Source organism: Kalmanozyma brasiliensis (genome assembly GCF_000497045.1).
Source record: "Kalmanozyma brasiliensis GHG001 unplaced genomic scaffold PSEUBRA_SCAF7, whole genome shotgun sequence".
Taxonomy (NCBI): Eukaryota; Fungi; Basidiomycota; class Ustilaginomycetes; order Ustilaginales; genus Kalmanozyma; species Kalmanozyma brasiliensis.
In genome coordinates this window covers 591,860-616,597 of record NW_015961990.1, presented here as the reverse complement: position 1 = coordinate 616,597, position 24,738 = coordinate 591,860, and the positions used below count along the sequence as shown (strand labels likewise).

Genomic DNA, 24,738 nt, shown 5'->3' with positions numbered 1-24,738 from the left:
CGAGCTCCTTCGCTCGGTATTGGCCGTGAGGAGCAAATTGTCATGACAAGGCTCGTCGCTAAGCGGGCCGAGCGGCGAAGCTGCAAGGGCATCTTGTCGAGCTCGCCTTGCTCGTGCTCTGTGGGCGAGGCTCGACGCTGGATGACGGTGGGCAGCATGCGCGCTTGTTCAGCATCGCTCTCAAAGGCCGTGGAAAGCTTCTGATCGAGCAACGCTGTGGACACTTGGTCATCGCTTGATATGGCTGCAGCGCGATACGGGCGACATGCGTCGAGGGGCGATGGACCTTTGTGGGAGAGAGATAGCTGTGTTGCAAGCGCGTTGAGAACTGCAGAGCAACACTTGAGCAGGCAGGCACACGCAGGACATTCGAACCCTGAGTGCATGCAGACACAGCACAGCGCAGCGCAGCAACACACTTGTCGCGTTGGTTGCACCCTCGATTGGGCTGATTTGCAAGCTCGCTTGGCCAGTTTAAGGCCCAAAAACTGCGCTTTCTTTTGCCAACTCGCTTGCAAAAGGTGATTTGCGTTGACCTCCTCGTCCGTTTCACAATCTGACGCCTTCACCACCCCACCTTCTCTTTGCTCCTCCTCCCCTCCAGTCCCGCTTTGCTTCTTTCGACCACCTCCATAGACGATAGAGGGCACCCTGAGCTGCCTCGATCCGACAAGGCGGCCCCACAATCACGTTTGCTCCATTTTCCTCGTCGGCTTTGTTTCCAGCACCCACCTTCATTTCGGCCTCTCCGACAAGCCTCGTCGACCATTGAACGCCAAAGTGTATCAGCACACGGTCAAAGGAATCGCAGCGCATTCGGCATTACGACGGCCCTTTGTCACCTGTGAAGGCGCGATCGCGACTCGAGAAGCGCTTTTCGCAGCGCATGTCGGTTCACCAGGCAATCGTGTCTTTGGCATTCATCCCAGCAGACCACAGCTTGAACCGTCAATAGCTGCTGCATGTCTTTCGGAACCATACAACAGTCTCGACGGACATTCTAGACTCGCCTTCACTTCGGCTCACCTCGCTTTTTTGGAGCTCCCGCCCACAAGCCTCGCCCGCCATGTCGAGATCACGAGAGGCTAGCGGCGCCTCGACGCCCGCCGTCCCCAACACCACTTCCGTTCAGGTTGCTGTTCGCATCCGTCCCGTCACCAACGCTGACCAGAGCAACATCCCCCCAAGATGGCAGAAGAACATCCTCACTCCTTCCTCCACAAGCAGCGTCACTGTAGAGCCTGGCTCCGCACCACCAGCCGCGCCGGGCGCTGGCTCCTCTTCCGCAGTCTCTCGCGACAGGCGTCAGGCATTCAGCTTTGACCGTGTCTTTTCGCCCGCAGACGGCCAGCAAGAGATCTTCACTGTAGCAGAACCCTTGATCGACCGCTTCATGGAAGGCTATAACGTCACCATTCTCGCCTATGGTCAAACCTCGAGTGGCAAATCATATACCATGGGAACCTCGGCCGGCGACGAGGTCGACTACGAAGGTCTCGTTAGTGGACGCACCGCCGATCCACAGATGGGCATCATCCCACGCGCCGTCGCTCGCATCTTTTCCGCAATGCGCATCAACAAGGCTTCCGGCACTCAGTACAGTGCCAAGGTCAGCTTCATCGAAATCTACAACGAAGACCTCATCGATCTTCTTGGCGGCGCCGTCGATGGTGAAGCCAGACCGCACGTTCAGATCCGCGAAGGCAAGAATGGCCAAATCATCTGGAGCGGCTTACGCGAAGTCAAGGTCGCCAACGTCGCCGAGGTTATGAATCATCTCCTGCAGGGCAGCTCGGTGCGCAGAACCAACGAAACCGACATGAATGCCCAATCGTCTCGATCTCACGCCATCTTCTCCATCACGCTCACCCAAAAGAAGTGGGTTGGCTCGGGACCAGCGCCCAACTCTGCGGCCTCTTCCGCTTCCGGCATGCGGGCCACGCCAGGTGGTGGACGAGTCTCGAGTCTCTCACGAGCCTCTGGCATCCCTTTGGCAGGTCGCGTCGCTTCGCCTTCTTTCGGCCGCAGGACACCCAGTGGCATTCCTGGCCTCGGCGGACGGGCTTCTTCTATCGGGCTCCGGCCAGCAAGCACTTATGGTGACGCTGGCGACGACTCCGTGAGCAGCTCAGCAGGAGACGGCGAGTGGGTAACCGTCTCGAGCAAGTTCCACTTTGTCGACCTTGCCGGCTCTGAACGTCTCAAGCGCACGGCAGCACAAGGCGACCGTGTCAAGGAGGGCATCTCGATCAACTCGGGTCTGCATGCACTTGGAAACGTCATCTCGGCACTAGGTGATCCGGCCAAGGCAAAGCGCGCTACCCACATTCCGTACCGTGACAGCAAGCTCACTCGACTACTGCAGGACAGTCTCGGCGGCAATGCTCACACGCTCATGATCGCTTGTGTCTCGCCTACCGAGTACAACGTCAGCGAGACGGTCAACACGCTCCAATATGCCAATCGTGCACGCAACATCAAAAACAAGGCCGAACTCAACGAAGTCGAAGTGGGCTGGGACGACGTCGACTACCTCCAGACACTCGTCCAGCGTCTACGCAAGGAGCTCAGCATCATCAAAGGCGTCGGCAAGGGCTCCGTCGATCTCGACGATCCTCGCAACAAGGATGCCACTCGCACCACTCAGCGCGAGATCCTCGCCTGGCAGGACAAGTACGCCTCTCTAAGCCAGAAGCACAGCCAACTCACCGCCGAGGTCACCACTCTCCGCACTCAGCTCGACCCATCCAAGCAGAACGCCAGCGACGAAGACTTCTTCCGCGCCGCCGAACCCATCATTGTCGAGTACGAAAAGTCCATCGACGCGCTCGAGGGTCAGCTCAACCTCACCAAAGCGGCGCTCGGAGTCACCGAGGACGTCGCCAACGACCGCGAAGCGCAGATCGAAGAGCTCTCGAGTCAGCTCGAAATCATCGGCCAAGAGCTCGAAGACAAGGAGATCACGGTGGCCAAGCTGCAGACTCGCCTCGGCAAGTTGCAAGAGAGTGCTTCCTCTGCCGAGGCCTACGCACGCGAGCTGGAGGCAAGACTCGAGGAAGTGGGCACGCGTGGCGATACCGACTCTGCGGTGCTGGCCGAGCTGCACAAGGAGGTCGCTCGTCTCAAGGAGATCCAGACATCGTCCGAGCAGTACATTCGCGATCTCGAAGCCAAGCTCGCTTCTTCGGAAGAGTCTGCAGGCAGTCTCGCTCGAAAGATGACGCAGATGGAAGCGGACATCGAGAAACGCGACGAGGCCTACCGCAACCTCTTGTCCCGCTTCGAGCTGCTCGACAACGGCAAAGAGGCTCAGGCAGCTGCCGCCGAGCTCGAGGCGAAAGCGAGCCAGATTCAATCCCTCGAGGCTCACCTCGCAGATGCCACCGCCAAGCACGCGGTACTCGCCTCACAGTTCGACAGCCTCACTGTCCAGCACGAGCAGCTTTCCAAGGCCAGCGACGGGCACGAGCAGGAGAAGAAGCCGCTGTCACAGCAAATCAAGGAGCTGCAAGTCGCCGCTGCTGCTGGTCTCGTCGCTGGCGGTGTCGCAGGCGGCGCCCTCGGTGCCACTGCTAAGTCTAGTCAGAATGGCAATGGCACTACAGAGCAAGGCGTCGCAGATCAGTCCGTCAGCGAATCGTCAAAGGAGCTGGAGGAACGCCTGAACGGCTTGCAAGAGGAGATGCGGGCCGTGCGCGATTCGGAATCGAGCATCCGAGCCGAGCTGGAGGTCACCAAGCAAAAGTACAAAGAGTCCCTTGCCGAGATCAACGACCTCAACACGCAGCTCACCGACCTCAAGCTCAACGGCGGCGGTCGAGGCTCGAGCCTCGACAACGACCCGTTGGTGCTCGACAAAGACGCTAGCGACGACGAGCAGCTCGAGGTGCTCGACTCTCAGAACGACGAGAACGAGCCTCCTCAGACGCCCGGACGCAACGGCAACCACCAGCAACGAGGTCTTTCCCATCGTCGCAGTCTGCTCGTCGACACCACCAATCGACAGCAACAGACGCCCAGCCCCTCTAAACACCTCACTCGCCGCTCTTCGGGTTCTTTTTTAGGGTACAACAAGAGCGACGGGACGAGGTCCACAGGGATCTCGCCGCTCGCTCACGGTCGTTCTCGATCGATCTCGCAATCCTCGTCGCTGGACTATGCATCGGCCTTGCCATCACAGCTTTCGCAAAGTAGAGGACCAAGACCGCTCTCGCTGACTGGGTCCGTACCGCCTTCGCCCACGCTCAAGGCTTTCGAGCCCGATTCGCCGGCGAACTACGAGCGCAAGGTGGCCTCGCTCGAGAAGGAGACGATGCGTCTGCAGGAGGCGCTCAAAGAGCGCGATGACGAGCTGCGGGCGCTCGAGACGTCGCTCCGTGGTCAGACGCAGACGGCAGCGTTGTCGACAGAAGAGAAAGTTGGAGCACACGGCGACGGGAATGACCAAATACTGCTTGCTCCCGCCCTGCCTGTCATGGGCAGTGTTGAAGCGGGACCTCTGACGCCGGCTACAGAGAAGGATCTTCAGGCCATCCGACAGGTGATGGCCAATAGCGCTGCCGGCAGCTCCGGCGCCGACGCAAGCGGAACGCAGATGCTCGACGACCTGATGCGATCCATGGCTCGCAAGGAGACGCAGCACCGCGAGACCGTCGAATTCATGTCGGTGGAGCTCGCCTCGCTCCGAAAGCAGCACGAGACGCTCGAGGCGCTGTCGAAGGATCAGGTGACCAACATGTCGCTCGAGATCGAGGAGTTGCGCGCTCAGCTTGCCGCCGCCAAGCTGATGCCCCAGGCTAGTGCAAGCAATCGCAGCCTTGCTGATGAACTCAATGAAGTCTCGGCAGCAGAGGGCGGTGATGCCGCCGCCGAGATCGAACGACTAAAGCAAGAGCACCTTGCCGCCGTCGAGAGCCTCAAGCAAGAGCACAAGATCAGTATGGCTCAGCTGGCGCAGCAGCACGCAGAGAGTCTCGCTGGGATGCAGACTTTGACCACGACGAGGTCGCTTGCAAACGGCGTGGCTCAACAGGATGCGCAGGCAAAGGACGGAGCCGCCATTCAGGCTCACGATGCACAGATGCAAGCTCTGCAGGACACCCACTCCGAGGCCCTACAGGCAACGAAGATGGAGCTCGAAGCGCAGCACCGCTCCACCTTGTCTGCCGCCGTTCAAGAAGCCGAACAAGCAGCCGTGACCAAGCACACTGTCGAGCTGCAAAAGGTTCAGCAGAGCCATTCCGAGGCCGTCTCGCAGATGACAGAGCAGCTCATCGCACTCAAGGCCGATCACGAGAGCGTGCTGTCGAAGCTCGGGGCAGACCACGCATCCAAGCTCGATCGAACCTTGCTGGACCTGCAAATTGCCACCAGCGACCGAGACGAGACGCGCCGGGCCTACGAAGAGCTGCACGCGAGCTATCAGGACCTGCTCGCCAAAATGGACATCGACCCGCACGAGGTGGAAACACTGCGTGCCGAGTTGAATGACACGAGCGATGCTCTGGTCACGCTGGAAGCCGCGCTCACCGAAGTGCAGGAGGAACGCGACTCGCTGCTCCTCGAGATCGAAACGACGCGGCAAGAGTCGGAGATCCAGCAGCAGGATGCTTCTGTCGCATCGAGTGGAAGTGTCGTGCGCGATTCGACTGCACTTGTTCCAGCCGACGCGGCGCTGAAGCGAGAGCTCGAGTCACACAAGTCGACGCTATCCAAGACGCGAGGCGAGATGACCAAGCTCAAAGCTGAGTTGCAAGCCGCACGCGACGACTGCGCGCGCCACGAACAGTCGGTCAAGGATCTGCAGCTGCGTTTGGCGACGTCAGAGACGAGATCGGTGCGCTCGCAGGGCAGCGACAGCTTCGGACAGCAGAGCCAGAGCGAGCAGCAGGATGCTCTCACAGCGGCATCGCGCACCTCGCTCACAAACGGAAGCCGCTCGCCTCTGGGTAACCGGCGTACGTCGGACTTTGAGCCCAACGGCTCTTTCGATTTGCGGAATCATCGTCCCAGCGTCGCCTCCGTCAAGCCTCCACCGCCGACGCCTCCGCCCAACATGACGCTTCCACCCACGCCGACTGCAGTTCCAACGCCTCTTGCCCGCACGTCTGCCGGTGTCCGTACCTCGACCTCATCGGCCATGACGCGTCCCGACTCGCCAGGCAACGCGGGTGCAGGCATGACTCGCTCCTCCTCGCTGACATCTGATCACTCGCCTGCCGGCCACGCGAGCAACGCTAGCAGCAATGGTGTCGACGTCAAACTCTCGCGACTGCTATCTGAACAGGCGGAAGAGATCAAGACGCTCGCCAAGCAGCTCAACCACTGCGAGGCCGACCTGCAAGCCAACATCGACCTGGTCGCCACGCTCGAGGCAGCGCTCAACGACAGCGAGCGCAACCTGCGGAAGAGCCGGGTGCAGCTGGCCGAGGTGACGCGCGAAAGGGAGCGCTACTCGGCGGAAGCGAGCGCGATGCGTGCGCAGCTCAACTCGGCGCAGTCGGAGGTGGAGAATGTGCGCAACAGCGTGCTGCTGGAGAAGCAGGGGTACGAGAGCAAGATCGAGGAGGAGAGGCAGGCGAAGGAGCGAGCGAGAAAGGCGCTCGAGGCGAGGCTGGAGGAGGTGAGCAAGCGCAAGAGCAGCAAGCTGTTCTGTCTGTGAGAAGGGGTATGAGGGTTATTGGTTCGCTTCGTCTCACGCTGTATCTGAACATTTTGGGGTCTCATACGAAGCGTTGCAAGATCACCGCGGGTGCGTTGAAGGTGTGGCATCTATAGGACGACTTGATGTGAGTGATCAAGGTGGGCGCAACATGAGTCGGCGTTCCACGCTGTCGGTGCTGCTGCAGAGACCACTGTTCAGTAGCAACGCCATGCACGCCGGGAAGATGGAAAGCAGCCCCTGAACCGCGAGCTGCTGGCTGTGCTGCGTATCACGCGGTGCTGCTGACGCGAAACGCGGTTGACAGTCGGTCGGAGTTGCAAAAGACATACGACAGCACAGCACAGTCAATCAGAGCTGCAACCCGGCGAAAAAAAAGCCAAAACGCCATGCAATCTCCGACCCGAACCTCGAAAGAGGCCTGTGAAATCGGCAGTCGCCTTTCTCTTCACTTCGATTGTTTGCTGGCCCTGTTCACTTGATCATGTGGGCTCGACGTCTTGGCAATGTGGGAGAGTATGTGGGCGAACAGTGGGGGATGTGGGCAACGAGGCAGCTGAGACAGAGCGTGATGAGGCGGCAAACATATCATGCACGCGAGAAAGGTGATTTTGGCTGTCTCGGCTGTGGGCCAAATTTAGCAGCTCCACACGCTCCCTCTCTCATGACCGAGGATCGACTCGACAACGATTCACGCTGCAACCACCTTTCCACCTTCTCTACATCATCTCGCTACATTCATCCATCCGCGTCCTTCCGCAATCGTCGTCTTTCTCGTCGACGATATCCCCGCGCTCGCGTCCATATCAGTCCCGAAGTTGCTTCTGGTCCATTCACGACAGCTGCCCACTCGTTGAGCTCTTCGATCTAGCTTCGAACCTTGCTCTCATCTCACACCTTGACTCTCGGCGAAGCTCACATCGCTCATAAACACATCACAAATGCCAGGCAAACGCGGAGGTGGCGGAGGCCTCGACATCGGGTAAGTCGATGCGCTACCAAACGCTAGAAGTCACGAGTCTCATCCCAACTGACACCTCTTCATCCCCATCAACTCTATCTTGGTCCACCCCGGCAGGCTCATCTTTGCTCACAAGATCCTCACCGTCCTCTTCCTGCTCAGCACAGTAGGATGGGTCGTCGCCTTCATCGGCCAGTGTGCCGCTCAAGCAGGCAACGGCGGTAACCAAGGCGTGCTCTGGTTCGCCATCTTCCTCCAGCTCTTCCTCATCATTGGCAAATACCTCGGCGTCATGACCGACTCGCTCGGCACCTCGCGTCTCCAGCTCACCACCTTCACCGCCGTCGCGCTCGTCTTTTCGGTCATCGGCATCAACTCGGGCATCTACTCTGGTAATGCGGCGGAAGAGGCGGTGGCTGCCGGTTACTTTTTGATCACCATCACCAACATTGTCTGGCTGTTCTTCCTCACTACCGAGGAGGACTCGATCTTTTATCCTATCATCAACATTGCCAATGCAGGCATCACGCCACCTGCCGCCACGACGAGTGGGCGATACAGCGGCGGTGGTGGCATCGGCGGTGGTAATGCGGGTGGTGCGCAGTCGATGAGGTCGGCAGGTGGCGGTGGTGTCGGCACGGGCCTGGGCGGTGGTTACGCTGCTGGCGGCAACGGCAGTGCGTACTCTGGCAACTTCCAGGGTGGTGGATCGGGCTACCAGCCCGCTTACGGCAACAGTCCTTCGGCTGCCGACATCACCACGGCCAACGGAACCGGTCTGGGTCAACCCAAGATGTCGTCCACCTCGATCCGCAGTCGCGGTGCCAACGACACGGGTGTCACCGGTGCAGGCGGCATCTCGCAGGACGCCCCCAGCGTCGTCACGCACAGCGTCGCCGCGGATTCAGCAGCAGCAGGCGCAGGTGCCAAGGGATCCGACCTTCCAGACTACGGCTACAAGGCTCGCGCTCTGTATGCCTACCAGGCGAACGCGGACGACCCCACCGAGATCAGCTTCAGCAAGGGCGAGGTGCTTGATATCGTCGACAACTCGGGCAAGTGGTGGCAGGCGAGGAAGAGCAATGGCGAAACGGGCATTGTGCCTAGTAACTACATGCAGTTGCTATGAGCTTTTGGCATACCGTTCTCGACCTTGGCTGATTCGTTGATACCCCTCCCTGTCGCGCTTTTTCAACACGCTCTTTTCTCAAGACCTCGCCTTTCCTTCAGATCAGGTTTCGGCCACCTTTCCACGGAATCGTTCACCTTTCGACCGATTCGTATTTGGCGCAGCTTTCAAAATGGGCGGGCGACTCTCGTGTTCATGGACCTCCTGCCGCGTTGTCTTCTGCCCACACTCCTTTCTTTCCGGCGCTGTGGTTTTATATTGGCCACAGTTCCTTCGTTCGCGGTGGCCCCGTGCTTCTTCTTTATCACTTGTCACTCTCTTTGTTTGCCTTCCAAACGAGCCGATGTGTAATTCAGCTTTCGCGGGGCCGTCTCTGTCTGCCTGGCTTGGCAGTGTGTGACTGAGGCAAAGTGTGCTCTGTCCTCGAGCGACTCCCTGAAAAGAAGTGATTCTTCCTCGAAGCTGTGGATGGAGCAGTCACTATGGAAGGACAGCAGGTATTTTCTCGCGCGTAAAATGTGAGATCCTTCGGGAGTCGGGATTTTTCGCTGCAGGCTGCGTTTTTTGAGCTTTCGAGAAGAACCACTTTCTCCTCTTTCTCGTCATCATCATCATCGACCGCGACTTCATCCTACCACGACGCTCCCGCACTCAATCACCTCTACATCTCATACACCTCTCAGTGGGCACTTGTAACACTGTAACAAGCTCTGCATTCCTACCATCGTCGTCGACCGTCTCACCCCGCAGACACTGGAAGATGTCCTATCTCAAGCAGTTCACGCGCATCCTGCGCGGGTCGCTATCGGCCACGCCGACGGGTCCCACCTCTGGCAGCACGACGGCGTTCCACCTACCACTGCGCAAACTCGTCCTGCGCTACTCGCAGCACAATCCCTCCTCCTCGGGACTCCGCACGTTCCTTCTCTCACCCCGATTCTCCGCGTTGACCGCCAAATACCCCTCGGTGGAATTTGTAGTGGATCAGGCGGGGAGAGAGAAGCATCCCCTCGCAACAGGTTTCTACGCCGCAACAGAGCACGATGGGCGAAGGAAAGATGTAGGTCTGGCGAACTTGGATGCGAATCAGGTGGAACAAAAGGTACGACAGGTGGTCGAGAGCAGCGGTAGAAAGGTGAGGAGTTTGAAGAGGAGGACGGTCGAGAGTAAGAGCGAGGGGGCGAGAGGCGTGTGGAGTTGGGTCCATGGTAAGACGCCGCAGCTCTGAGAGGAGGATCGGAAGGAGGGGAAGGGAAGGAGGGCGTGGTGGGTAGGCTCACACACACACACGCTCGCGCAGGAGTCGGATGAGGAAGCACCAAGAAGCATCGATTCGTTTCACTTTGCATTGTAATACTATCACTGGGTTCGACATCTTTGCTTGTTCGAGCATCGACGTGCCTGCACCTATCGAGGAACGATGGTTTACGAGAGCCTCGCTTGGTTCGGCTCGAGATCGAACTTGTGCGTCATTCGGCCCTGGTCGGTCCGTCGTACCGCCACATGACCTCAGCCGGAACTTCGTTGCCCAACGTCACATAGTCCCCCCTCTTCTCCTCGTTGTCCGCCCAGGGAGCGCGCACCACGGCAAACCCACCCACGGGCACGTTGTCCGCCAACAACCACTTGTCGCCCACCTGAATCCCGATGTTCCTCCTCACTCGCATATCCCACCTGCTCCCGCGGTGCCAGCCGTAACTGTGCACCTTACCCCCCTCGTCGTGGGCGGTCGCAACGAGCAGTTCCGAATACGGATGCGTGGTGTGCGGTATGAGGTACGCGAGATGATGAAAGCGCGGAGCCGGGAAGAGAAGGCGATGCGAAGCAGTCTCGCCGAGAAAGGTGGAGGAGAGGCCCATGTTGAGCAGCGTCGATTGCGTGTGAGCGGAGACGATGGGGAGTGCGGTGTTGAGGTCCAACATGTCGGTTGGTGTGGCCAGACGGAGGGTTGAGGGGATGTCGGCTGTTACGAGGGGCGCGGCACGGACGAAGACGGGGAGAAGGAGGGTGGTGAATAGGAAGAGGATCGGGAGCATAGTGCAGAGTTCCAAACTGCGAGAATGGGCAGAGGTGGAAGGTGATAGGTGAGAGCGGATGCAGGGACGGAAAGATGGAAGGTGAGCCCTTTCTTATAACCCTCCCACTCCAGACTCGCTAGTACCAGGTCGATGTATGGTCGTTCTGAACAGAGGAACAGCATCCTCCCACCTCCTCGTGCAGCAGCGACGACCATGTCAAGACCCCATCAACAACCGCCCACCCTGTCGCACCGCAACACACATATTCTCGCTCCCACCTCACATGCAATGTGATCATGTCGAAACCCACTTCTCGCCGTCCAACCTGTATTGTTTGATGCACCCTCCCACCCTGTGCTGTGTTTGATGCACCCTCCCACCCTGTGCTGTTTCATGTCACTTATCCAACCCGTGCCGTTTGATATCATTCCTGTGACCAGTGCTGTTGGAGATCATCACTGCAAACCGCACTCTTTCGTATCACCTTGCGGTCAGATCTGGCTACACCATCTCAATGCCTCTTCAAAATCACGCTGATGGTCTCAACAAGTTGGCACTTACTGGTATACAGTACTACACATGTTGACATCGCGTCCACACCCACGCACACGCAGGCTCGTCGCCGCAGCGACCAAGGTGAAACGGTTTCAGCGGGTACGATCCGTTCCGTCGGCCTTGCTTGATTCCCCACCAGGCTCCTTTTTGGCGATCGACTTGAGCCACGTTGTCGCTGGACGTCCGCTCGTCCTCGTCTCGCGGTGGAGCGGATGGCTTGGTGCTCCAGGCGGGAAACGACCCTGAATCTCCCTGACCGGTGTGGCAGGCGCTGGCTCGCGCGGCGGAAGCATCGCCTCGATCACGAACGGACGTGGGTCGGAGGCCAGGTCAGGAGCCGGCACTGGCGACAGAGTCGGTGGCTCAAGCGGATGTGCGGAGGCGATCCAGTCCCCGAGGGGCGCGGCGGAAGTCGAATCGATCTTGACACGACGCACGTCTTCGGCGAGGTCGAGCTCGGGAGACAAGGGCAGGGGCAGGGCTTGGATGATGCCGGTCAGTACCAGCAGCAGGGCGGTCGAAGATCTCATCGCGTGCAGCAACATCGTCCCGGGGGTTCAGCTGCGAAATAGAGACGACAGGTGAGGACATGATCAGGTAATGCCCAGCCCCTTTATATCTCAGGCCAGAACCTTCGAGCTTGAAGTTGGGTCCGCGTGACAGCTCGCACTCGAGGGATGCAGTGCTTGGCATCCGTGTGACAAGACAACCAAGGTTTGACTCGCGGTGAGAGGGTTGAGCTTGCAGATGAACGAGGAGCTGTCCCCAAATATCAGCAGGGCATGCGATCCGGTCTACCCTTGAGTGCTCGCTCCTGCGCACCTTCTCACAACCGAGCCTTCGCGAAGCAACAAGGGGTCTAGATCGTCTCATTTCAGCAACTTGTGATGAGCAACGCGAGATATGCCGTGTGGGTCGTGACACACGGCGATGAGATTTTGGGCGCAAGATAAGAACTTGCGAGCGTCCGACCAGTTGCGCACCGGTTTGACTTGTCTCACGTTTGATCTTGATGACGTTCGCCACAATTGGGGGTCGTGAGATCCAACGACGGGGGCACCTTCACACGTCTTGCAATCTAGTGGCGCCGAGCCAAGGTCTGACGCGTTGCTCTGGTCATACACTCTCTGCAAACGCATTGCATGGAACCCTCCGCTTCAAGACCGGGCTAAAGGTGCTTCCACCACCCCTTGATCCTCTTCCACACGCCCTTGCTACTCGCCAATCTTTCGACCTCGACGATCTCTAGACTGCCACCGCCTAGATCGCGCGGAGGAACCCCTCTGGGCCGACCGATCCTCTCGTCCGCTATACCTCCGTTCCGACCCGCTTCCTCCGCAGTACCGCGGTGAACGTCCGGTCCTTCTTGGCGCAACAGCTCCCCGAGTGTGCGATGCTCTTCTTGGTGCATCAGCTCCCCCAATGTGCGGTGCGACGTCGTGACGGGCGACGGAGGCTCCACGACAATTCCGTGAATCGCGCGCTGGCTGCGGCCAAGTGGCTCCTCGACCAGCTCGGCCACGTGCGGGTATCGGACGGACGTCCAGGGCGAGCTGTCCAGAGCGGAGGGGGGAAGTTTGCGAAGGGTTCGATCGGACTCGATGGCGTAGCTCAGAGGTGCGCACCAACCAGTGCAGGCCCATAGGAGGAGGGTGGTCGTGAAGAACAGAATGTGATGCATCGTGAAGGAACTGGCCTGGTCGATGACTGACGTGCGAATCGAGGGCCTGGAATCTTGCGTCTGAGGCTGTCTTTATAGCCACTGAGGGAGCGGATCGCACTGGTGTGCGCGATGAGATGGGGTTGGTCCAGCGTGCCCCGGCTCCCGCGTGATACATGAAGGCGCGGCTCGGAGCCGGACGAGAACCGCTTTCCCACACGTTCAAATGCACGTTCTTCTCCGGGTCTCCCAACTCATCCTCTTCACGCACAACGACAGAAGTTCTGGTTGAGCAGTTGCGATTTTGTTCGTATACAAGTACATGTGAAACAAAGTGGATGTCCACCCCTCGAGAGGGACGACCGGTCATATCCGAAGCGAGTGTCTAAGCGGGAGGCAGCGTTGAGCTGTCCGTCTGTATCCATTCAACGAGTTACCGTCTGCGAATAGTCGTACTTGCTAAAGAACCTCTCCGAGTCGGTCTCGACGTTGTTCCTATTGGCGCCTCTGGTTCTGCCCCTCTTGGCTTCAGCTTCGGCCCTGACGACCTTGTCCTCGCGCAACCAGGCGAGCGAGACGTTGAGCAGCGGGGACAGGTCTCGATCCTTATCGGCGTTCGCCGTGGGTGGGAGGGCGGCGATGTCCGCCGGGTTCTTCGCCGGCCAGTCGATGGGTAGGGTGGTGGTGGTCGTTCCCAGCCTCATGTGCGCCAGGTGGGTAGGGAAGCTTTGCAGACCGTCAAAGATGTGTGTTGCATAGATGATGGTGGCGCCGCGCTCGACGGTTTCCAGCTGCAAAAAGTCGAGCAGATCGGCACGAACTTGGACATCGAGATCGACTGTCACTTCGTCGAGCAACAGCAGGTCCCATGGCTCCATCAACCCCATGCACAGCTGAACGCGACGTCGCTCGCCATCCGAGATGGCGTGCATGTGCCACGTGAGGTCGACGTCCAAAATATCGAGCAGACGGTCGCGGCGTGCCTTGTGACGGTATCCTCCCACGGAATCGAGGAAGGTCGAGACGACAATATCGGACCGCACGACGGGGTTCATAGCCCACTCCGTACCCAGATAGGTAACTCCCGAGGGTGAGTCGCGGAAGACGTCCTTGCCAAACACACGCACCTTGGAATCGCACAGCTTCTTGCCCGCGAGCAGCCGGAGGAGCGTCGACTTGCCCGCGCCATTGGCACCAATGAGCAGACAGCGAGAGCCGCGCTTGAGGTGGAGGTTGCACTGCTCGAGCGAGGGCGGAATGTCCGGATTGAAAGTGAACGTGAGGTTGGTGACCTCGACGGCGAGCTGTTCGCCTTCGGCGAGGGGAATGGATTTGGAAGCGGCATTGTCGATGATGCCCCCCTCCGCGGTGCTAGTGGGTCCCTGGGGCTTGTTCCAGTCCCAGTAGCCGGAGCCGTTGGCGGAGAGCTCCTTGGCGAGGCGGACGGATTCGGCCAGCACAGCGTCACCGCAGGCGGCAATGTTGGACGGGTCGCAGTCGATGAAGCTGACGAGCTGCTGACCGGCTTTGGAGATGAAGCCTTCTTCGACGGCGAGGTCGATCTGCTGCTTGAGTGGGCTATAGAAGCCGTTGACGTTAAGGAGGACCATGGGTTTGCGGTGGATGCCGAGCTGCGTCCAAGTGACCATCTCCATGACCTCTTCAAAGGTGCCGTACCCGCCGGGAAGACCGATGAAGCCAAGATTGCTCTCCTCGGCCATGCGTTGCTTGCGCTCGTGCATGGACTGGACGACGACAGTCTCGACGTGACCTGAGCCCGCGTCGGGGTTGAGGACGGTAGGTCCAGTGCCCTCCTTCGAGACGACGATTTGAGCTCCAACACCCTGGCCAGGGTGACCCGCGGGCTTGGTGGTGGCCATGACTTGAGGGATGACACCGAGAACGTGTCCCCCGGCTTCGAATACGGCTTGCGAGACACCGCTCATGCAGCCGCGCGAGCCGCCTCCGTAGACAAGACGGTAGTTGTGCTTGGCGATGGCCTGACCGACGCTAGCGGCAGCGGCCATGTATTCGGGCTTGGTGCCGGGCGAGGAGCCGCAAAAGACGCATATTGAGTCTGTGTAGCCGGACATCTTGGGACAGGCTCTTCCGTATCGATTGGGAGAAGGAACGATCGAGCTGAGATGGTGTATGCGAGGCAAAGACCTTGCTTGAGCCCTGACAAGAACGTGGCTCGCTTCGGAGCTGGAGTTGATGATCTTCTCAACGTCACCGGCTGAAGCTGGACTGTGCTCCTTACTCAAGCATTTTGTGACTCCACTTGCTAGCTCAGCATCGCCGCTTTAACAAGATTGAATTTTTTGATATCGGCATTTTCGGCGTCTTGCGGGGTGTCTTGGGCGGGTTGGTCGGATCCCGCCGACGCTGCTTCTCCTCGTGCCTGATGAGGCAACCATCCTTTCCCACGCCATGAAGCGGACGTGAGCCGAAAGCAGGAGCATTTGATTCACCCACACACACGTCGACATGGCTCATCCGAGCGGTAGACCCGCCGAAGCAGTCGCTCGTCTGCGGACACTCGGATTCGACCCGGAGACGCTGCTTCACCAGTATCAAGAGCAAGGATACGTGATTATCGACGGTGTTCTTTCCTCCGACACAGCCTCGCCGCTTCACATTGACTCGCTTCGCAAGCATGCCGACGTCGCAACTCGGCTCACCCGAGACGGGCTCTGGCCTCACCGACGAGTGGTGGGCAACGCGTTCCCGCCTTTCACCAAGGACAATCGAGACAGCTGGGGCGTGCAGCACATCATGAATCCGCAGCTAGACGTCGCGGGGCCGTCCCAGGGCGCATCGCTGTCGAGCACATTCCAGCGCTTCTATGGCAGCTCACCCTTGCTCGAAATTGCTTCACTCTTGATCGGTGCCGAGGTGAATGACATGCAGATGGAGCTGTTCAATCTTCTCATCAACCCATCGTCCCATCGTTTCGCGCTCGGTTGGCATCGAGACGACATCCGGCCGGATGTGTCGCAGAGCGAGGAGCAAGCACGGCTGAATACGCCAACGTATGGTGTGCAGTTCAACACGGCCTTGTACGACGATGATTGTCTATTTATCGTGCCTGGCACTCATCGTCGGTTGCGCACACTGAAGGAGATCGAGGCGAACAACGCCAAAGCACCGTCAGCAACCCAAGTGGACCCATCACAACCAGTTATGCAGCAGGAAGAGGGCTTCGCAGCAGACGGATCCTGGATTGGAATCGATCCGCCCGACACAGTGAGGGCCAAGCTCAAGCCAGGACAAACGGCGTTCTACTCACAGCGCATCTTGCATCGAGCTAGCTATCTGCCAAGTGCAAAGCGAGCAACACTGCACGGCTGCTTTGGCGATGCATCGCAGGGTGGGAAGGGCACAGCAGAGAGGGCAAGAAATGTTCTTCAGCACGGTGTCGAGTGGATGCGAGATACTTCCTTTGGCGAGTCGCTGCCAGAGGCTCTGAAGCCGATGTGGGCCAATCTAATACGTATGGATGCCGCGTTTGCGGACAAGCAGCTTGGATTTTCGCTTCAGAACGATTAGCGCCCACAATGCGACATTGTGAAGTTCTCCTCTCCTCTGCGTGATCAGCCACTTAGAGGTGTGTTGAAGTGTGATGCGGTGACAAGACGACGTTCAAAGCTGCGTGGTGATGAGAATGGGGCTCTGCGAGCTCGTTGATCTCAGCCCTCCGCGGGCAGCGAGATCTCAGGGTCCAGGCTGCAGAGTGTTGCTCTCCCAAGCTTAAAAATGTGAATGCCGGCCCCTCCTCGAAATCACGCAATCGCTCCGAGCTTCCATGTCACTAGCCTCCTTGTCGTACTCTCCCAGCTTGTTTGTGCCCTCCCTTCTTGCTCACCAGCATCCTTTCTCTTCGCCTCTTCACCTCGCCTCATTCAGTCACATCAAGATGAGTCAGTGCCCGCTCGGCTTCAAAGGCACACCACCGCCAGGTCACCCCAAAGTCGCAGGTCTCGCCGACTCTTTGTCAGGAAGCGACGCCGCTGCAAGCGACTCAAGCACACCAGAAAAGGCAGGCTGGAACCCATGGCTACTACTAGCAGTCGACGCCGCGTTCATCCTTCTCGCCATCTATATCGCCAGGAACGGCGTCCCGAGAGCGATAGCGGATCCCGTCAAGGCGGCATTTACAAAGGCACAGCCGAGGAACGACGCTAAGGTCGAATGATCGGGTACTTGCAAGCCCCACTCAACTTCGCATAGGCAGCACCGCCATCGTCGGATCAAACATCAGTCAGATTCGGACACAGGCATTCGGATGTGACCCGCTCGAGTGTCAGAAGACCACAGCCTTCATCAACTCAGCAACGGAGCAGCCGCGCTTTCTTCTGGGCAGGCCGCTTGACCACCAATTTGCAAGCATCGCAGCGCTTCGGGCACTGACATCTGTGACATCTATGACAAGCAATGAGAGCAGGCGGCAATCCAGACGCAAAAAGAGGGTGTGTGTGTTGCGGCTACCTAAGCGGTCGAGCGAGAAATGAGTGAATCCACAGTAGATCGGGTGTGGATCGGCTTTGCGTGAGCGGTCGACGTGGCCAGATGAAATTCGCCGACGTGAAAGATGCACGGCATTTTGGCTTCTGATGGTTCCCGCGTGCCGGAACGAAGTGTTGTTCTCCGCTCCATTTCTCGTTATGTACCTTCTGTCCTCACCACTCTCCGCTCACTATCCAATATGACGCTCTTCCAGCTCGGCATCTGCGCCGGCTCCATCTACACCACCTTCTTGATATGGGGCCTTCTGCAGGAACGAAGTGCGTATGCCCTGACTTTGAGCATTGATTCTGCACAGCCGTGTACTGACTTGTTTCTTCTTGATGCTACAGTCACCAAGACACCATACATTTCACACGCGACACTGCTGCATCCAAATCCACAGCCAGATTACTTTCGCTCGCCACTCTTTCTCAACACAGTGCAGGCACTGTTCTCCTCCATCATCGCTTGCATCTACCTTCTCTTGCGGAATCGCGGCTCGGGCAAGCCTGTTTCGCACATTCTCGGCCTGCATACCCTCACTCCGAACGGCATTCCATCGCAAAAGCAAAATGGGTCCTCATCGACAGCTAACGGTGCGACCGTGTCTACGCAGTCGCGCTGGATCTCGCCGCTTCTCTCACGCTACATCCTCATTGCTGCTCTCCAAAGCACCGCCTCGCAACTCGGCTTCCTCAGCCTCCGCTACATCTCCTACCCGACACTCACGTTGGCAAAATCATGCAAGCTGGTCCCAGTACTCGTCATGAATGTCGTGCTGTACAGGCGCAAGTTCGCAGCGTACAAGTACGCCGTCGTGGGATTGGTCACGCTGGGCATCTGGCTCTTTATGGCCTTCGCACCCGCGAAACCGGGCAAGAAGGCCAACGGTCCCGAGAGCAGCAGCGTCATCGGTCTTCTGCTCTGCTTGCTCAATCTCGTCCTGGATGGAGCCACCAACAGCACTCAGGACCAAGTCTTCTCCAAGTTTGGCCGCAAGACAGTCTCTGCGGGCCAGATGATGCTCGTCATGAACGCCATCTCTGCGCTCCTTATGGCACTTACCCTGTTCCTGCCGCTACCTTTCCTCTCGACTGCAGGTCAACCCACGCAGCTGTCGACAGCACTAGCCTTCACGCACAAACATCCCGAGGTCTGGCGCGACATCATCGCCTATGCGCTCGCCGGAGCCGTGGGCCAGGTCTCCATCTTCGAAACGCTCGAACGCTTCGGCAGCCTCACGCTCGTGTCGATCACAGTGACGAGGAAGCTCTTCACCATGCTCCTGTCCGTTGTGGTGTACAAGCACGAGCTGAGCAGCCTGCAGTGGGTCGGTGTGGCCGTGGTCTTTGCAGGAATTGGCATCGAAGCGAGGGAAAAGAGACGCGAAGGTCTGGCTAAGAAGGTGGTCAACGACGAGAAGAAGGCGCTGGCTAAGGATGCGTGATGGATCTCGATAACAACATAGATGCTATCAGATGTCTGGTCGTGAACATACGATCGCTGTGCAGAGATTGAGCTTTGATACCGACGGACAGAGAGCATGTCAAAGACTTCAAGAGACGAAGGTGAAATCGGGTCTTTGGGCTGCCGATTGGCGCTCTCAAAAATTCCGCGCGCGAGCCGCTGAGCTTAATCAGACCTTCTGAGACTCCACTGAGCTCGACCTTCTTGCATCTGCACGCTGTTACTTCTCATCTTCAACCATTCCCTTTCTCCATGATGAAGTCAGTACTTCGAAGCGCTACTGCCGCGAGGCTGGGCGCTCCCACCGCAAAGCTGCAGCAATCGCCACTTCGATCGATGCGATCGCTTTCGACCATGCGAAGCGCTCGCCAGTCGTTCCAGCCCATCGCTCGCACTTCGATCCTCCCTTCTTCAAGAGCACTCGCTGCGCGATCCTACTCAACCTCGCCGAATCAGCAGCAAGTCCTCCAATCCTTCGGCACGCCCTTCGCCCAGTTCATCTACACCATCTCGCGCATCGCCCGCATCATCACCTTCTCCGCTCTCGGCGTGGCCACCATCGGCGTGGTCTCCTTCGAAGCTGCCCACCAGTATGTTGAGCATGTTGCGATGCCTGCTGCGTCCTCATCTTCCAGAACCACATCGGATGAGTATGGGTGGGGCGAGCTGGCGCTGGAAGAGTCGTGGTCCGGTTCGCCAACCCGAACGGGAACGGATCCTCGGCTGGGGATCAAGGGTCGACATGCGGTGCGGTCCGCGTGGATGAGCGCCAATTGGGGCGGCGGCATCTCGCCCAGTGTCCTGCTCGGCGGTGGTGCTGCAGGCAACTCTGGGCTGGGACGGACAGCAATCACTTCGATGGGCGCCGCAAAGACGTTGCAGGTCGAAGACGGAATGATCCTCGCCATGCAGTATCTGAACCTGGCGGTCAAGATCGCTGCGAGCAAGGGGATTAAGTTGCCTGACACGGATTCGATTCGAGCTGGATTCGTGGGAGAGGCGGCGGCCAAGGAGCAGTTGAGGAATGTCGACCCGCTGGCGATGGCCTTGGAGGCGAGATTGGCTTCGGTCAAGGAGAGGCAGGGAAGCAGGGGTGCGTTGGAATCGGCCATTGCGAGCTATGAGAAGCTGTACGATATTGGGAGCTTGACGAACGAGGGGAGGAGCGAGAATGCGAGTCGGTTGGTGAGGCTCGCTACCAAGGTGGGCGATCTTTATTCGGCATTGGGACAGAGGGGCGATGCGGAGGAGTGGCTCAATCGGGCGGTCAGTATTGCTGCTACTGCTGGAGCGAGCACGCCGGAGATGCAGGGCAAGCAGATCGAGGAGGTTCCAGCGGAAGAGCCACAGAAGGCTTCTTCGGGAGGATGGTTCTCTCGATCAAAGGCACCAGCCGCAGCCAAGGCAGCAACACCCACCGAGGCTGTCGCAGCAGCACCGCCAACACCCACTCTCGGCTCAGACGCAGCACCCACCCCAGCCCTCACCCGATCGCTCATCACCGCGCTCGTCTCCAAATCTGCCCTGCACGCCCACACGCCTACCCCAACCTCCCTTCAACAAGCCCTCCAAACCCAAATGTCGGCGCTCCAACTATCCACCGCTGAGCTCAACCGTCTTGTCGCTACCCCAGCTTCGAGCGGCCCCGCCGAGCTGCACAGGCTGTGGCTCACACACCACCAGTCGATTCTCGATCTGCATGTTGCCGAGACGATGTTTGCGCTCACCCGCGGCGCCGTTTCGGGGACAGCATCAAAGTTGATCCCGGCGTGGTTTAGGGGTGAGTCGTCGACGGGTAGGGTCGGCGAGAAGTCGATCGCCTGGGTCGATCAGGCTGAGAAACGGGCGGAGGGCGTGATCAAGGCGCTGGAGAAGTCGGGCAAGAGGGGTAAGGACGAGATGGTGTTGGATGAGAGGTGGACCAGGGAGAAGGAGGTGGCGCTCGCCGCGGGGAGGGTGCTGAGGGATGCCAAGAGGGTCAAGGAGACGGCGAGGAGGAGTAGGAGCACGTTGGAGGGTTTGTAGGTCAAACACGGACGACGTCATTCTTCACCGTTGTCACTCGTCACACCGGTTCAGGCTCAATGGAAAGCATGACGAAGCCATCCATTATTCGAGCGTTACTATGCGAAGCGCCAAAGTGTTCATGAAGCACATATCATCCGTCAATGCTTTATCCGACAATGTCCATGGCGCCGAAAGCTCCTCATCTCTTCCTCGTCGCCAACGCATGAAGCTCGTCAACATCGTTACTCAATCTCGCCCCCGGATCCGCCCTCGCGTACACCTTCCACATCCCGTCGACCCATACATCATCCGTCAACCTTCTCACGAACCTGACCAGGCGCCAAACGTCTTTGAAGTTCGTTGCGATCCCCAGGCTGACCCTGACAATGCCCACGTCCGCCTCTGCTAACAACGTCGACGCGGCCAGATCGGTAATGATCCCTCTTTGCATGACGGAGGAGGACGCGCCGGGGTTGCACATGCACGGTCCGCCGCGGAGCGAGATGTTTTCCTGCGCCGCAGCCCAGATGACGAAGCGGTAGTTCAAGGCGTGGTTCTCGCGGCTGGAGAGGACGAGGGGTAGCGTCATTCCTTTTTCTCCCGAAGAGGGGTTGGGGAGACGGACGAGCTTCACCGGCGGGGCCGCGGTCGAGGCTGTCGATGATGAGAGACGTTTCTCCCCCTCCCTTTCGTGCTCGCGCGTTGATGAAGGAGGATAGTAGATACTCTCCAGCTGAGCTACTAGCCATTGCATGAGCAGCTGATTTCGTTGCACAACAGGTCCCATCCACTTGGCCGCAAACTCCAGTCCAGGCTTCACCGCCGAAAGAGAGGCAAAATTGCAGGTTCCATCCTCGAACCTCTCCGGTCCATCCACGAGCGAGAATTCCATCCGATCCATGGTGATGCCGACAATGTTGCCGCCGAAAAACGTTTCTTTGCGGGTCAACTTGGCGTAAGCGTCCTTTCTGAGAATCAGCGCGCCAAGCCCAGTGGGGTAGCCACAGATCTTGTAGAGCGAAACGACCATGAAATCCACCCTGTGGTCGCGGAGGCTGATGCGGGTGGAAGGGGCTAGAGCGGCGGCGTCGAGACCTACGTCCCATCCGAGCGACTTTGCTTGCTGCAGCAGGGTCAGATCGAGTTTCGCGCCAGTGATGTTGCTTTGTCCGGTGAAGAAGACCATCCCTTTATCCTCGCCCTTTGTCAGCGTCTCGATGTACGCGCCACGTGGGATGGAGTCACCGTCGTAATCAACGAACTCGAAAGACCCCCCATGGGCCTCCGCACGCCGCGCCAGACTGTTGATGGAATTATGCGCGTCTCGAGGCAGCACCACCCGCCGACCCGACCAATTGTACGTCTCACCAACAATCTTCACCCCCGCGCTGGCGTTGGCCGTCCACACCACGTCGTACACCGTCGGATCGGCGTGGAAGAACTCCAGCACCGCCGCACGCGCTTCGTCTGCCGAGGCCGAGGACAGGAGTGCGGCGGGAGAGGTGCTGTGTGGGTTGCCGAGGACACTGGAACGCAAATGATGGAGGTGCGTTGTGAGAAGCGAGGATGGAGGTAGGGCGGAACCTGTGTAGTCGAGGTAGACCGCGGAAGAGGTGTCCAGGCGTGAGAATTCATCCCGACGAAGGGTGTGAAGCGAGCGAGAGGGGTAGGCGGGATGGGAGGAGATGAATGTGGATTTGTCCTGGTGGTAGGTGAGCGCGTCGGGGAAGGAGAGCGGCGTGGAGTGCGTCGTGCGGAGGGCTTTTAGGTGGGCGAGCATGTTTGTGCGTCCTCCAGTTCCAAGCGAGGGAGGCGGTGAGGAACAAAACTTTAGATGCGAAAGTGTACAGAGCTCTTTTGGATACTCGCTCGACGCTGGACGGCTGCTCGGTGCGTTCGTTGTTGCGTCCCCTTATATGTCAAAAGGAAGACTACGTTGTCGTTCGTCACTGCCGCCGGTCAAAAGCGTCGTTCTCCGTAACGCGGATAAACACTGCGTTCCGAGTTCCTGGCTGACACCCGCTTCGAAAAAGCACCGGAAGCGAGCGCCACGTTTACGTTTGACAGGCCAAACACGCAGCAAACAAAATGTGGGTGCGACCGGTCTGGCTTGTCCAACAGTGCGCGATGCGACACCGGGTTCTACGCGAGCTTGTGCGGGGACTGGGGGAGGCAAGGTTTGAGTTTGTATTGAAGGTGAGCCAAGGGGGAGGGGTGGGGAGGGGGACAATACGAAGGTAGTAGAAAGGTCGATGGCGTGCTGGGAAATCCGCGATGGCGTGATCGAGCTCCAGAGGCGTAGCTTCTTATACGACCTGGTTCGGGCGCCTTTTCGGGTCAGGAGAAGCGTTTTGGCGGGTGTGTAGGACATTCTATACTCTTTCTTGATGCAAATCGACGCTCTCGAGTCATCGTAACCCCCTTTCCATTCGTTCTAGTCACACACGGTCCTGACCAGGAGGAGCTAGGCAACGACGACAGGCTAGAGCTAGAGGGCCTGGAGGGCACGACTGGAGAGTCTGGCGCGACTGGCACGGGCAGCTGAACAAGACCAGCGGCATCGGCGTGTTCGACCCGGGGGCGAAAGACTGGGTCAAGTGAGAATTCAAATGGAGCAAATGGCATTTTCCATGAGATGCAAAAAGGACAAACAAAGAAAAAAAAGGGAAAAAAAAGAAAGGCGACCCCAAGCCTCCTCATCGACCCGGATTCTTGGCGGGCGACCCCTGTCTCGCACACAGGACGTTTTTCTCTCTCCATCCATCCTGTCCTCCTGACCCTCGCAGTGAAGGCGAGGCTGAGCGAGAGCTCAGTGCAAAGGAGTACGCAACAAGGCTCGACATGATGGAACCGAAGAGGAGCTTGACCAGCGGGGTCGGAAACACGTTTTGCGCGCATGCGCTTGCTTCCAGACAAGAAGCGATTCTGTCAACGAAACGCGGCAGCCGGCTGGGCACCCCCTGTCAAGAATTCAGGCCCAGCCTACATTCGATGCGAGCGGCATGTCCCGTCCCTCGGTCTGCGCTGACTTTGCCCCTGCTGCGCAACTTATCCCGTGCCCTTTGACCAAGGGTTCGACCAAGGGTTCGCAGTCAAAGCATACAAGACGGCTCACATCAGCTTCAGAGTGCGAGGGAGATACGCGACGATCGGCTGCAGTGTTCGCTCTTTCCCTTGTAAGGTCCGTGAAGAGAGATGAGGCAGCCAGGCAAGGATCGCGAGGCTCACAAGCTTCGTGGGCAGATCAGAGCGCTCTACACACTGATTTCCATTGGGTCCGTCTTCTTCGTCTGCACCGTCGAGTCGTTCAATGGCACATGCGATGCACAAGCTCCTAATGTCAAACTTAATACGACATGCTTCGGCTCAATGTTTGTCTCGAGACGGAAGCTTGCGATGCGAGACCGAGACGCAACGTGGGCTGCGTGCAAACCTTGATCGGCACAGGGTGGGATCGAAGCGCGCGGTCTTCAGACCGGCTCTTTGGTCGGACCGCGACCAGCGATACCAAGGTCAAGCCTCTGGTATCGCAAGCCTTGTCAGCCGTTCCTGACATAGCGGCGGCTGAATGTCATGGGAACCGTGGTGGTTTCGACGTGCCGCGGATCAAATCTATCTAGAGACGACGATGCCCGACCTCGTTCAGCTTCCACGTCAAACCCTTTGTTCCGAGATGCAAGAGCCAACAACGGCCTTCCGACAAAGGTTTTGGTGGTCGCTCCGAGCACGAATCATTCTCAGCTCGACCTTAGCACACTAGATTCCGTATCAGGA

General features: G+C 58.6%; 12 protein-coding genes across 12 annotated transcripts; 7 read left to right on the top strand and 5 right to left on the bottom strand.

The window, feature by feature from the left end:
- Positions 1-1,066: 1,066 nt before the first annotated feature.
- PSEUBRA_005898 (Kinesin, motor domain protein) lies at positions 1,067-6,661 on the top strand (the record flags this gene model as incomplete). Its single annotated transcript, XM_016439314.1, has 1 exon — positions 1,067-6,661. The coding sequence occupies one exon, from the start codon at positions 1,067-1,069 to the stop codon at positions 6,659-6,661; it is 5,595 nt and encodes a 1,864-aa protein (XP_016290074.1).
- A 941-nt stretch (positions 6,662-7,602) lies between these two features.
- On the top strand, positions 7,603-8,751 carry PSEUBRA_005897 (Src homology-3 domain protein; the record flags this gene model as incomplete). Its single annotated transcript, XM_016439316.1, has 2 exons — positions 7,603-7,643; positions 7,740-8,751. The coding sequence occupies 2 exons, from the start codon at positions 7,603-7,605 to the stop codon at positions 8,749-8,751; spliced, it is 1,053 nt and encodes a 350-aa protein (XP_016290073.1).
- A 760-nt stretch (positions 8,752-9,511) lies between these two features.
- Positions 9,512-9,979, top strand: PSEUBRA_005896 (Thioredoxin-like fold; the record flags this gene model as incomplete). The annotated part of the gene is made up of 1 exon (XM_016439307.1): positions 9,512-9,979. One exon carries the CDS (start codon positions 9,512-9,514, stop codon positions 9,977-9,979), a length of 468 nt encoding a protein of 155 aa, XP_016290072.1.
- Positions 9,980-10,220: 241 nt separating this feature from the next.
- PSEUBRA_005895 (uncharacterized protein) lies at positions 10,221-10,787 on the bottom strand (the record flags this gene model as incomplete). The annotated part of the gene is made up of 1 exon (XM_059465641.1): positions 10,221-10,787. The coding sequence occupies one exon, from the start codon at positions 10,785-10,787 to the stop codon at positions 10,221-10,223; it is 567 nt and encodes a 188-aa protein (XP_059321687.1).
- A 629-nt stretch (positions 10,788-11,416) lies between these two features.
- Positions 11,417-11,869, bottom strand: PSEUBRA_005894 (uncharacterized protein; the record flags this gene model as incomplete). Its single annotated transcript, XM_059465640.1, has 1 exon — positions 11,417-11,869. One exon carries the CDS (start codon positions 11,867-11,869, stop codon positions 11,417-11,419), a length of 453 nt encoding a protein of 150 aa, XP_059321686.1.
- A 623-nt stretch (positions 11,870-12,492) lies between these two features.
- PSEUBRA_005893 (uncharacterized protein) lies at positions 12,493-13,005 on the bottom strand (the record flags this gene model as incomplete). Its single annotated transcript, XM_059465639.1, has 1 exon — positions 12,493-13,005. The coding sequence occupies one exon, from the start codon at positions 13,003-13,005 to the stop codon at positions 12,493-12,495; it is 513 nt and encodes a 170-aa protein (XP_059321685.1).
- A 404-nt stretch (positions 13,006-13,409) lies between these two features.
- On the bottom strand, positions 13,410-15,077 carry PSEUBRA_005892 (ABC transporter-like protein; the record flags this gene model as incomplete). Its single annotated transcript, XM_016439288.1, has 1 exon — positions 13,410-15,077. One exon carries the CDS (start codon positions 15,075-15,077, stop codon positions 13,410-13,412), a length of 1,668 nt encoding a protein of 555 aa, XP_016290071.1.
- Positions 15,078-15,471: 394 nt separating this feature from the next.
- On the top strand, positions 15,472-16,533 carry PSEUBRA_005891 (Phytanoyl-CoA dioxygenase; the record flags this gene model as incomplete). Its single annotated transcript, XM_059465638.1, has 1 exon — positions 15,472-16,533. One exon carries the CDS (start codon positions 15,472-15,474, stop codon positions 16,531-16,533), a length of 1,062 nt encoding a protein of 353 aa, XP_059321684.1.
- Positions 16,534-16,900: 367 nt separating this feature from the next.
- PSEUBRA_005890 (uncharacterized protein) lies at positions 16,901-17,179 on the top strand (the record flags this gene model as incomplete). The annotated part of the gene is made up of 1 exon (XM_016439322.1): positions 16,901-17,179. The coding sequence occupies one exon, from the start codon at positions 16,901-16,903 to the stop codon at positions 17,177-17,179; it is 279 nt and encodes a 92-aa protein (XP_016290070.1).
- A 510-nt stretch (positions 17,180-17,689) lies between these two features.
- On the top strand, positions 17,690-18,937 carry PSEUBRA_005889 (UAA transporter; the record flags this gene model as incomplete). Its single annotated transcript, XM_016439320.1, has 2 exons — positions 17,690-17,768; positions 17,841-18,937. 2 exons carry the CDS (start codon positions 17,690-17,692, stop codon positions 18,935-18,937), a joined length of 1,176 nt encoding a protein of 391 aa, XP_016290069.1.
- A 275-nt stretch (positions 18,938-19,212) lies between these two features.
- PSEUBRA_005888 (LytB protein) lies at positions 19,213-20,982 on the top strand (the record flags this gene model as incomplete). The annotated part of the gene is made up of 1 exon (XM_016439319.2): positions 19,213-20,982. The coding sequence occupies one exon, from the start codon at positions 19,213-19,215 to the stop codon at positions 20,980-20,982; it is 1,770 nt and encodes a 589-aa protein (XP_016290068.2).
- Positions 20,983-21,163: 181 nt separating this feature from the next.
- PSEUBRA_005887 (Aminotransferase, class V/Cysteine desulfurase) lies at positions 21,164-22,744 on the bottom strand (the record flags this gene model as incomplete). The annotated part of the gene is made up of 1 exon (XM_016439286.1): positions 21,164-22,744. One exon carries the CDS (start codon positions 22,742-22,744, stop codon positions 21,164-21,166), a length of 1,581 nt encoding a protein of 526 aa, XP_016290067.1.
- Between the last annotated feature and the right edge of the window lie 1,994 nt (positions 22,745-24,738).